A 13,227-nucleotide genomic window follows, 5' to 3' on the forward strand; every position below is an offset into this window, starting at 1 on the left:
GTGATGTAGTTATATGATGTGTACCAAATCAAAGCTATGCTGCTATTTTGAAACAAAATTTACAATCCTTCCAGTGGTGAAATATCTGTTTAGCATAAAAATAGAAAAATATAGGGATGAAATAGATGACCTATCTTGTGAAACATCAGAGGTCACTTTGACCTGTAACCTCCACTGAACTCATAGTACCCACCACTGAATGTAGAAGATTGGGGCCCACAGGGACTGGTCTCCCCAAGACCAGGCACAAGAAATCCTGACAATATAAAAGAATGTTAAAGGGCAGACAGCAACCTGTTCTCAGATATCCTTCCAGCCTCACCCACACTGTAACACAACTGTGGGAGATGCACGGGAATGGTGCAAATCGACTAAGCTCTTAGTTTGTTGCTCTCAAGAACCAGCTCAACCTCCACTTGGCACCTACCCCACAGTACAAAGACAAAATGTATCATGTGGGATAAAATCACAAAGCTAGAATGTGCTTCCAAATCACCTTGGCCATTAAGAAAAATATGTAAATAGCTCACAAAAGCAGTTATTTCAGGTTAATTCATTAGGCACTATTTCAGTACTTTTGTATTATTATAATAAAATATAATGAACAGGTTCTCATATTGCAAACCAGACTTTGAGCCCAAAACTTTTACTATACAATGTTCTGCACTTACTGCATCTTTTTCAGGATTGCAGACCTTCACCCACAAGATATGGTCTAACAGCCAATCAATCGGTTTCTCCTTGTGGAACATCAGTATGAACTCCACGATAAGATTCAAATCAGGAGACTGAAACATTTTACCTTAAAGAGATAAATGATAAAACATTAACAAATACAATTATTGAAAAATAATTTGATATGCACATTGTAAAATAACATTTTAAACTACATGAATTATATTTGCCAATATCACTAAGCCAGAATTTTTTTTTAAATTAAAAAGCCAAAATGTATGTAGCTGAATTGCTACATATTCCGAAATATTCATATTCGCATGGTGCTGCTCCTCATTACCACATCAGAGGGAGGTTCTGCACAATTTGTCTGCTCATAGACTGCCTCCAACCAGCAATGTTAAACACAGCAACAAGAGATCAATAGATACGAGGAAATCTCCAGTTATAACATTTGAAATACAATTCCACATTTTTTTTTAAAATCAACTCTTAAGGCTTCCAGCTCTAGGCACTTAATTTTCCAAAATTTTTTGGAACTGGGAATCGTGCCAAAATTGGAAAATGGCAAATGTTAAATTGCTGTTCAAGGAAGAGAAAAGAGATAACCAAGGAAATTATACACCACTTATTCTTGTCTCGGCTGTGGGTAAATTTGAAGAATCCATACTAGGGATAAAATTAGTGAGCCTTTAAATAAGATATAGGCTAATCAAAGATGGTCAGCATGTATTTGTGAAGGGTTGTTAATTTAATGGAAATTTATGAGGAGACCATGAAGGGAATGCAGTAGATTTTCAGAAGGTGCTTGGGTAAGGTGCCGCACAAGAGACTTTTGCAAAGGTTAAAGCATATGTTATTAAAAGGGAATTAAACTTCATGGATAAATGGCATGGGTAGAGAAAGTAGTTAATAGGAGTATACGGATTTACAGGATGTGGTTAATGATGTACACCAGGGATCGGTGCTGGGACCTCTTTTGTTTACCATTTATGTAAATAACTTGGACATTGGCACAAGAGGAATATCATTGATATCGAATTAGGGGCATAACAAACTATTAAGAGTGCAAGATGTTGCAGGAGGACAGACAAGAAACCAAGTAGGCAGATGTAGTTCAATACGGAGAAGTGTAAAGAAGTACACTTTGGGAAAAAGAGCAGTGAAAGATGGGAGTGCAGGTAGAAAAGCCTATAAAAAGGCAACTAGGATTCTGGGTTTTACTTATAGTGGCACTGAATACAAAAGCAAAATGTTGAATTTGTACAAGACATTCTTACTAAAGATTGTCACTAAAGATACATTTCCAATTACATTGGCAAAAAAGTGTTCTTTCTTTGTAGCTGAAATTCTGCTAGTTAGGATAATTGAATTTTTGCCTTGAACTAGTCTCTATAGGTTTCTGTGCAAGTCGCTGTCAGTGATCACTTGCTCCTAAATATAAGCTAACACACAGCTGGAATATTTTGTACACATTCTGGACACCTCATAATAGGAAGGATATTAGAGCCAATTTAAATCGGATTTTATTTTCTCCCACTCTTGAACATGGTGACTTATGCCAGTGGATAATAGCAGCCCTCTGACACCTTCCCCAATGGCCATTATCATGTGTGAGCCTAAGTGCTACACATCAGCAGTATTCTGCTATATTAGTGGTGCGGGAGAAGCAGTTGGAAAGACATTATATTAAAGGCTAATCCCAACCTCATACATGGGGACTTTCCATCAGGAGTCACCAATTAGTAACAAATTGCATTTAACACAGTAAACAGCCTAAGGTGCTTCCAGGAGGAGAAACAGACAGTGAGCAGTGGTAGAAGAATTAGGGGAGATGGCTTAGTGAGAGAAGTAGCCCCGCAGAGAGGCTTTGGAAGGAGTTCCAGAGAGTAGGGCCGAGACAGCTGAAGAAGTGCCACTGACAAGCACCGCGCTATACAATCATATACCCTCTGAGCCAAGAGGGATCCGCACCTCTCATTAGATTTAAAAGATACAGAAAGTGAGAAAAAAGAATGCTCTCTCAACAACACAATATCAAATCGCATTCCTGTGGTTATAATAGTTGATTTGTTAGATTTTATTTTAAAAGGGCAATTTTTACAATCCACAATGTGCCCATTCTATCCCGCAGTGACTGCAGGACATTAGCTAAACATATGTGAAGTATCATCTGCAAGATCAAGATGACATACCCTATTATTTTTTTTTAAACTTTGAAACAATGGACCAAGAACCCACTCCCATCTATCACACTGAAATTGCATGGGATTGGCTACTGGAAAATCTGCCTCATAAGTTGCCCAGGTCACGCTCAATTATCATTTTCAACAATCATTAGAAGGGACCAGGCACTGTCAACACTATTATGCATGTGCTCAGAAATTCTGTATCCTCCCAACTATTTGTATTCATTTTTTTATGACGTCTAATCATCCTTCAACATGATTTATTAGTTAATTTTCTACTACAACCAGATGACAACAAAGGCTTTGTTAATGCCCAACAGCTCAGTTATCATCCACTTATCTATATAAATTAACAGCAAAGAACCAGAGGCATAAAGAACCAGCCATACAGATGCCCTTTTATTTTGATGCAAATCAAAATGGACGCATGTCTGTGCAGGAATAAAAGCTTATAAAATAGCTCTTAATATGCAAACACTTGAAAGCTTAACCAAGTGAAAAAAGTATTCTGTATTTCCTAATTGCTGTACTTAGCATTTATAGTTCATGTGCTAAGTTGCAGGTCTCTCATCATTCATCATTTTTTAAAAAAAATTGACATATCACACGGGTGATGTGTTCCCATTGTTCTGCCAATTACACAGCCAAATCGAAGAGCCTACTAATAATAATACAGCATTAGCAGAGCAGAGACTTAATTTGCTATTCTCTGAAAGGACCAACCAGGCAACAGAGCTCACTATATGAGGAATACCAGTTATTTGGAAAGAAGTGATGCCTTCAAGTTGGCAGCTTTGAAGTTTGAATTTCTTTAGGCATTTGTGCCAAGATGCGTCCTACAATGGTAAATGAAATGGAAATGATAAGATTAAGGATTGATAGGATTATGGATAAATACAGAGAAGAAAAAAAAACTAAAGGATACAAATAAAATGAGATTATGAATAAATAAAATTAGATTAAACATATAGATTAGACCAATAGACACTTCCGACAGGCAGATACTGATCAGTGGAATATCACAAATGTTCTCACAAGGAAGCACTACTAAAGAGCATCCAATCCTCTACATGGTAAAGGAAACTCCTTAATAAAATAGATTATGGCTTGAATTCCAAATTCTGCTGGCATTCACAACTGGATTTCTCTTTTATAGCCAGCCTTCAAACAGCAGTGTGGCCTATCGGTTTAAGAACGCCATCAATGTCACTCCCAGTTTTATTGTTTGATAACATTGGCCTAGTTATTTGTTTCCACTGGGAGATGTGCCCAATGACCTGGCTGAGATCAGTAATTCACTGAGAGCTGAATGGTTTAAAATGAGTAGTCAAGAGAGCACAGAATCCTCTGGAGTTGCTGGAAATCGAAAGATTAATATTTATTCTTTCCATTTGGGATTTCTTTACGGCAGCAATATTATTTCACTGACATAAATACACCACACCATGTCCACCAGTATTTTCTACTTTTATTAAAAAAAACAATTTCATACAGGCTTTTTAAAAAAAATAGAATTTCTGTATATAATTTACAGGGATGAGAGAAAGATCAGGCTTATTTATATGTTCTAGCATAACATTACAAAACTAAATTGTCAAAGCATGGGAGCCATAAGGAGGTTATCGATATACTCAAGTCTCAACCAGGTGTAACTAGCTTGTTTCTTTATTATAAATCTACTGTCTCCATACATGGTGAAACAGAAAGCCCATGGCAGGCTTTCAAAAATTAGTTCCAGCATCATGGTAAGGAAATTGTTGGTAGTTTGGAAGAGTAGGTTAGATGGACCAATGGTCTTCAGCCCAAAACGTTACTAAGTTACTTTGTATCCAGTCTTGTGGATGGCCACAAGAAAACCATCAAGGAAACAGAGGGGAGAAAATGTGCAATGTGTACAGAAAATCCGATCATCTGGGATTGGTACATTTGTTTAAATGTGTAAAAGCACAAATGGAATTCCTGCAGCTTTTTATTTAAGACATTTGAATGAGATTGAGAAACACTCAATGATAATTTGCATTTATATAGCTCCCTTCTCATTTCAAAGTGCTTCACAGGGAGAGGAGAATGCCAATGAGCTGGACACAAGGCACAGCAATGGGGGTGGGCGCGGGGAAAAGAGAACCATAAGGACCATCGAACAGAGCAAAGTGCCAATGGAGGAGTGAGTTCCGAAGAGCAATGGACATAATGACTGAAGCAGTGGAGGGAGCGGGGTACAAGTGGTAGTCTTGAATCAAGAGGAGTAGTGTGCATGGGCTGGGACATACAGACAAGAGGCTGCTCAGGTGAATTGGGGCAACCCCGTGGAAGGATTTGTAAACAAGGCCAAGAACCATAAGTCAATGTGCTGAAGGACAGGGAGTCAGTGGAGCTTGGCAAGAACAGGGGTAAGGGGTGTACAGGACCTTGTGTGTGAGAATGTGGGCCACACATTTTTTTCCCCTTCTATTCCTTTGATTGTTTTCATGGGGATGCCCACAGAAAATTATGAACTAGGATTTACTGGAGTTTGAGAAGGATACAGGAGGAGAGGTGGGCGAGGAGAGAATTTGAGAATTTGCTTCTAGAGAAATGACGGCATGGATTAGGGTTCAGAGGCAGATGGAGAGGAGCAGCAGCACAAGCAGGCAGTGTTATGGAGGTGGGAAAATGTAGTTTGAAACAGCATTCAGCAAAATGACACTTTCTTTCAATTAAAATAATTATAAATGCTATCAAATTACACATTATGCAAATAGACTAAATTATGGTAGTTTTATTATTCATAACTACTAATCCAACATTTTTTTCCTGTGGTATTTGTGTTAGACTGACGTTAAAATGCATAGGCATTACCAGCTGTGTTTTCTCACTGATTTTCTGCAGCAAAGAGTTTTCTTTTACCTATAAATCCCAGCTGAGAGAATTCTAGAACCATCCAGTCTTCAGAAGAAAGTTGAAGTGCAAAATTTTTCATGGTGCTGAAGTAATGATCTTTGGCAACTATGTCGTCTTCAAGCTGTAGGAAAGCACAACATACAATGATTTTTTTTTTTGCCCAGAGCTCTGAATTCATCAAGCCTTAAAGAAATTAGAGGGCACAGGAAAACAGGGACAAAGTCAGGCAAAACAGTGAGTTTGTGATATTGCATTAATAAGCATGCTATGTGATGCTGTGAATAAACCTTTGATGTTTTATTCATACAGTATAAATGAGCTTCAGTAGAAATATTTAAACTTTTCTTTAGTATGACCAGAAGGCAGAAATGACGGAGAGAATAAGGAGAGCTGGACCAGCTTGGTGATGTGTTGGGGGTGCAAAATTTCCTACTGGGGAGCAGGTTGGGTGGGGGCAAAACTTGCTACCAAGGTTTTCAAGATGATCAACTATGCTATATTAATAGATTAGCTCCATGAATCTATACACAAGTCGACAATAGGTCATAATTCAGCCTATACTTAAACAGTTCTGCCTTTATTGAGATGGGCATTGTATTCATGAGAGAACATAACTGTTGTTTACCTGCAGAACATGTCAGCATTACACTGCAATTAGACTAATTTATGAGCCCAGGCTTGGAAGTCTATTAATAAATTGTAGTCACCCTCACGTCTAGTGCTTAACATTTTTCTACATTTTTTTTTTAAAAGCTCTGAATCAATGGCCATTGAATTTTTAGGATGTGACTACAAAGCTTGGTGGCACTGCTGTGTTCGTGTGCTCTGCTGTCTTAATAAAAATACCAAGAATACCATACAATAAAAACTAGATTTGGCTTATTCAATTACTATAAATCTGTAGCCCTGATAAAATATAATGTAATACATGGCATAACACTGCTATTGTTATAAAACCACATGACTTCTAACTCACCATGAGCAGTGCCATGGGTGATGTGCTAGTCTATTAATAACTGTACACCTGGGCTCACCTGACATCACAACTCATTACAGAAGCAAAACAATCTTTTTACTTAATATACTTCTGACCTGCAGCCAAAGCTGACAAGTACTTTACAACATTCTCTGACCAAACGATTAAATTCAAGCGAGCTGAGTTCAGAACATTTAGATTTTGTTGCCTTAAAGGGACACAGTTCTACCTCAGCAGAATAATATATTGGGCAAATGGCATTAAAACTACTGTCCATACAAAACAGTACATCATCCAACTTACTGTGAGCAACGACATAGGGCGATGTTCATACATACACAAATTTACGCAAGCCCGTGCACGCACACACTCTCACACCCGTGCACGCACACGCTCAAGGAAGAGAAGCGCTTTTAAGAGGATGCAATAGGCCTGTGCTGCTGTCTTCATTTTGGAGTTATAGTCGGAATGAAGTGTAATATAGAAGATGGTTAACTGGTCAATCCAGGGACGATGGGCTTACTGCTGAATGTTAACTAGCTGCGAAACCTCAAGAGTCCGTTTCCAGGAGTCATGCAATCAATAGCATGCATTTGTTCAAGTCACAGTGACCATTAAAAAGCAGAAGGACAGCTACTTTTCATCACATAATTTTACTTCGAGTTTTTAAAAGCTTTGAAAAAATTCTTGCAATTTGAATCATTTTAGAATTATCACACAATGGCCTGATCTTAGGGCAGAGACAACTGTTTTTCACAAGTCATCTCTCAACTACGACTGCATTTTATACTTTCAATCTTCTCTTTTCAGGGTTTTTTTTAAAAAAAAACTATATCAAATGAATTACAGAAGTAATAAAAATTTCAAACATGCACATTGCTGTACAAAAGCATCTCAGACATAAAGACACAAGGACCTGCTTTCAACTCAGACAGTCACCATGCACAACTATGGTGTTCTCAGCAACATTGTGTATCAATAAGGTAAGTCTACCATTTATTTCATTAGTCTTTATTTAAAGGTTTTAAACTTATTTTTAGGACATTATTTAGTCCCTGCATTATCATAATTCCACACAGGTTGTGGTGCAGTATGACCTTTAAAACAAGTGGGCCCAACCAACGTTAACAAATACTTAAACTAAAAACCAAGAAAAAAGCATATGTTGGAAATATGAAACAAAAACAGAAAATGCTGGAAACATTCAGCAGCTCAGTCAGCATCTGTGTGACGAAGGGACCACACATGAAAACTTGCATATTCTTCCCACAGATGCTGACTGAGCTGCTGAGTTTTTCCTGCATTTTCTGATTTTGTTGCTCACGATTAGTTGCATGGAATAGGGTCAAAGTTCACTTGTTGAAAAATCGTATGACATTATATCCAGAGCAGCGACCTCTGTTCTATACAGGAGAACAGAAGGAGGCCATTCAGCCCATCGTACCTGTGTCGGCTTTGAAAGAGCTATCCAATTAGTCCTACTCCTCTGCTCTTTTCCCATAACACTGCAAATTCTTCCTTTCCAAGTATATATCCAATTCCCTTTTGAAAATTACTATTCAATCTGCTTCTATCACCCTTGCAGGGAGAGCATTCCAGATCATAACTCGCTGCATTAAAAAATTCTCATCTTCCCTCTGGTTCTTATGCCAATTATCTTAAATCTGTGTCCTCTGGATACCGACTCTCCTGCCAGTGGAAACAGATTCTTCCTATTTGCTCTATCAAAACTCCTCATAATTTTGAGCACTTCTATTAAATCTCCCCTTCACCTTCTCTGCTCTAAGGAAAACAATCCCAGCTTCTCTAGTCTCTCCGTATAACTGAAGTCCCTCATCCCTGGTATCATTCTGGTAAATCTCCTCTGCACCCTCTCCTTTCCACTTCCCTTTTAACAAAGAAAAGCAAAGATAAAATAAGTAATGCTGTTTAAACATGCTAAGCTAAGCTCAAAACGAACAAAAATAATCTACATTTGTGTGAATCACTCATCCAATGGATAAGGCTATAAATGTAAAGTCCCTTACCTATCTTTTTGGACACACAATTGAATCTTACTTAATTGTTCATGGGGGTCGAGAGCAAACTCTGTCCATGCATGTTACACAAATATGCAGAACTTTGATCCTACATGGTTAAGTTTTAATGTCACAACAGCGCAGGTGGAACTGCTCGCTTTGTTGTCACATTAAAGATTGCACATTCAATTTATAAAGTTTTCTAAAGGACCTGGGCACTTTTAACATGTGGCTGGAGGTATACCTCACCCAGTGCAAAAATCCAAGTGGTCAGACCATCAATCTGACCCTGGAGTTACACTTTCATTTTTGTACCAACAAGCACTCAGACCCACTCCGCTTCAATGAAAGAGTGGTACAATAGACCATCCATCATCTATGCTCCTAATTTTCATGGATCATAGGAGAGCAAAGAGAATCAGATTTTTTCAGAATTCTTTTTTTTTGCTTCAGAACAGAGTTCCTGCCAGCAAGATTAACTGGTAATGCAACACTGATCAGTCTGCTGATCTTCCAGCTCACACCACCCCCTCACACCCACATGCAACTCAGCTGCTGGACTTTCCACAGACGCTGTTCATAGAACCCCAGCTATATGGAAGTGAGCAATAAAGCTATTATATGCTCATCTCAAAAGGATCCCATCGGCCACCCCCAGGGTGCCAAGTTCAGTGGAGCTACGAATCTTAAAATCAAAATAAAGTCTACCTGACTGAAGACACTCCTCACCTTCAGTCATGAACTATGACCTATACATAAGTCTCAAGATGACTAGGGTTATGGTTCAACAGCATGTCATTCACAGTACACATCACCATCTCTTGTTCATCGAGGGAACACATCTAAACTCAACCCAACAATTGAACTTAGCTGGGCAACATCTTATCTTCAGACACATCTCTGTGTAAAGGAGTATTTCATCTATTGTGGAAGGCCTGCTCAGCTCTCCTGAGAAAACATGTATGGGATAAACGCAGCTTCAAAATCAAGTAGAAGCTAAAGTGGATAAGGCGGTGGTCCTGTAATCTCTTCCAAACAGGTGAGAGACTTGGCAGGTCTACAGTGGCTACTGCACAGATCTTGAAAAATTCCTTTTCCACAGCCTCCTCACCATCATGAAATCTAATAGGTGACAAAATGCCAGACACTAAGTACCTGCTCATGCTGGCTTGTCAGCATAGTAATCAAGGCTCAGCTGAGATGATCTAGACACATTTTCAGATATCTAATGGCAGCTGAAAGAAAGTAAATGCTCCCATGGAGGATAGCTCCAAGTGTTATAAGGACACATTGGGGAATAAATGAAAAATACTAAGCAGCATAGAAGCCTGGGAGCAGCTTGCTACATGGAGTCAGGTAGCAGAATGTCATTCAGCTAGGCACATCCCTACTTTGAGGCTAAGCTTGTTGAAGCAAGAGGAGCAAAAAAAAATGAAAAAGAAAATTGTCAACCAGACTACAACAATCTCTGAATTCACCTGTACTAAGTGTAGTCATAATGGCTGCTTATATATCAGATTAGTGAACAATGAGAACTTTTTAGAAAAGAGACACCATCTCAATAACCCAAGTAATGACCTGACCAATTTATTGTCCTAATTCCAACAGACAGCCAACTTTACTCACTGTCGAGACGTTGCTATAATGGTTTGCTTATTGACAGTTATGGTAATTGGCATATTAATTAAATTGGCATTACTTCAATTTGTAGTATTTTGGCCTCCCTGATTTTGCAGACACAAGCTAATCATACCACAAGAGTTTTCAAATTTGTCTGTACTAGTTTTTAATGTACACAGAATCAACTGTACATGCACATTTTCAATTAAATGTACAATGATTGACAATTATTAATGCTCAAGTGAATATCATCACAAATCAAAGATAAGGTTTGCATAACTGCTACCAGCACAAAAACAAAGTATTTCATATAAAACTAACACAGTATATAGTACAGATAACTGATTCCCTTGAGTGATTCCAAGACTATGTTCTAATCTCAGTGTTAAAATTACTGGTGAAAAGTAATTAGAGTTTAGGCTATTTTAAACCCTCAATTAGATTATTACAATGTAATTGCTCACAGATATCCATTATTCTCAGCTTAAGAAACACATTCATCTGCCAAACCACAGTAACAAATAAACCCTCCATATTCTCCATCACAAAGACCACCTACTTCCACCTCCCATTACATCACCTTATCTGCCCTTACTTCAGCCCATCTGTGGTTGAAACCCTCATTCAGGTCTTTGTCACCTCCAGACTTGACTATTCCAATGATCTCCTGGTCAGTCTCCCATGCTCCACCCTCCATTAGCTTCAGCTGATCTTAAACTCTGGTACCCATATTCTATTCAGGACACTAATTCCCGCTCACCCACTACCCCTGTTCTCGCTGATCTACATTGGTTCCTAGTTCCCCCATGCATCAAATTTTAAATTCTCATCCTCGTATTTAAATCCTTTCATGGCTTCACCCTCTCTATATCTGTAACCTCCTCCAGCCCTGCAAACCCCTCCAAACTCTCCGCTCCTCTGCATCACCAAATTCCTTCACGCCATCGCTGGTGACTGTGCCTTTAGCTACTTAGGCTGCACTCTGGGAATCAATCCCTAATTTCCTCTGCCTCTACACCTCAATCGCCTCCTTTAAGACCCTCCTTAAAATCCACCTCATCAATCAAGCCTTTGGCCATCCCTCCTGGGCTCAGCATCTATTTATGATTACACTTCTGTGAAATGCCTTGGGACGTTTTTCTATATTAAAGGCGCTATATAAATGAAAGTTGCTGCAAGGAAAGCTCTTTGTTCAGGGTGTGCCTACCTACAAAATCAATGTCTATCTTGTTTCATGCATCAATACCCAAAAATGGGTGAAGAAATCCTAGATTTCCATCCATGCCGCTCCAAAACCAACTAGCAGGAGATGTGCAACAAACAACTTAGGACTACTGTCCCTCCTGGTGGGGAGTTACCCCAGCATCTGCTCAATACACCGAAGATTGGGAACTCTGAGGGGGGAAATTGGAGCTGCAAACCCAAGCATTGCTGCACTGTGAAGTGCATCCATTGTCTAACCTGTTGCTCCATCACACCAGCAGAAAAATCCACAACTCAAAACTTATCCTGCATTCTCCCCAGTAGCTGGACAAAGAGAAGTGTTGGCACCAGCCTGGGAGCAAATCTCCTACCCACTCTTTCAAACTGAGGGAAGACATGTGGCATCAGGAAACTGCAAAAAAGAGGGAAAATAAAGTGACTGTTAAAATCTATTAAAAGTGTAGGTGTACCACTCCGATAATTACCTGAACATAATAAATCCCCTTTTTTTGGGCATACATCATAAGGAAGCAATAATCCAAATTCTGTTTTGTTCGCCATCTGAAAAATAGCACACAAACAGCTTCTGAATGAATAAACAGATTTATAAACTGATAAAAGGTTTATTATGGCTACACCACAAAAATAAAATCAAGTGGAAAGAAACTAGCTGGTTTTTATTAAAACATTAATTTACTTGGTGTACATGGAAAATCATATTTGAAGGGCTTCCTCAGAGAAGTCAGCATCCACTGGTTGGTATGGCCAGAGTGCGTCATTCTTTTGATCTTTTGTGGATGCAATAGACATCAGAGGTACTATTGCAAGTCTCTTCTACTAGCACAGAGCCTTGTTAGGGCCAAGTGGGAGTCGAAGAACCAGGGCTGTGGTGTTATGCTCCATATCTGACCAGTGCTTATACAGCTCCATGCTGGCAATAAACCTTCTCAAATTAACCCCAAATCCTATGTACTCCACAGAAGAGCCCTACAAATAAATCTTCCCAAGTATATTACATAATTGAAAAGTCACCAAGTAGAAGCGTGAGCATAAGTACTTCACATTCAAATTGCTTTCAAGTTATTTTAAGGATCAATTTAACAGAATAAGGTTTCTTGCATTTCATTATAAATATGTGATATAGGTTTGCCACTGCCACAAGGAGTAGTGGAGGCAAATAGGATAGATGCATTTAAGGGGAAGCTAGATAAACATATGAGGGAGAAAGGAATAGAAGGATATGATGATAGGGTTAGATGAAGAAGAGGAGCGAGAGGGGGCTCGTGGGGAGCATAAACAACGGCATAGCCCAGTTGGGCTGAATCGCCTGTTTCTGGGCTGTACATTCTATGTAACAAATGGTCAGCCTTCATTATAACCAGCTTGATTGATATAAACCTTTTCTATGGTCCTGGTTGAAATTAAGGTTATGGAGGTCAATAAAATCAACTTGGTACTAATACCCATTCTGCAGATTAGCACTAATTTGTATAAATTTGAGATCCTAATCAATTGCACAGCAGTCATTATTTCTGTTCCTCAGGAGACATACTCCAGATATAATTTCCAGGATGCCATTCCAAACCAATCCCCCGCCCCACCTCTGCGAGGGATGGTAGTGGACGATAGTGGAGAATATGAACCCCAGATAATTGATTACCGTTAA

General features: G+C 38.9%; 1 protein-coding gene across 2 annotated transcripts in view; it reads right to left on the reverse strand.

Moving 5' to 3' along the window:
* The window catches only part of mgat4a (alpha-1,3-mannosyl-glycoprotein 4-beta-N-acetylglucosaminyltransferase A), a 187,264-nt gene that overhangs the window by 34,342 nt on the left and 139,695 nt on the right, over positions 1–13,227 (reverse strand). For both annotated transcript variants that reach the window (XM_067985825.1, XM_067985824.1), the window contains 3 exons: positions 12,047–12,122; positions 5,751–5,865; positions 672–802 (listed from right to left, as the gene is read on the reverse strand). In XM_067985825.1, the coding sequence (XP_067841926.1) occupies positions 672–802; positions 5,751–5,865; positions 12,047–12,122 (322 nt within the window). The remainder of the gene's footprint in view (positions 1–671; positions 803–5,750; positions 5,866–12,046; positions 12,123–13,227) is intronic.

The sequence above is a fragment of the Heptranchias perlo genome, chromosome 6 (genome assembly GCF_035084215.1).
Source record: "Heptranchias perlo isolate sHepPer1 chromosome 6, sHepPer1.hap1, whole genome shotgun sequence".
Taxonomy (NCBI): domain Eukaryota; kingdom Metazoa; phylum Chordata; class Chondrichthyes; order Hexanchiformes; family Hexanchidae; genus Heptranchias; species Heptranchias perlo.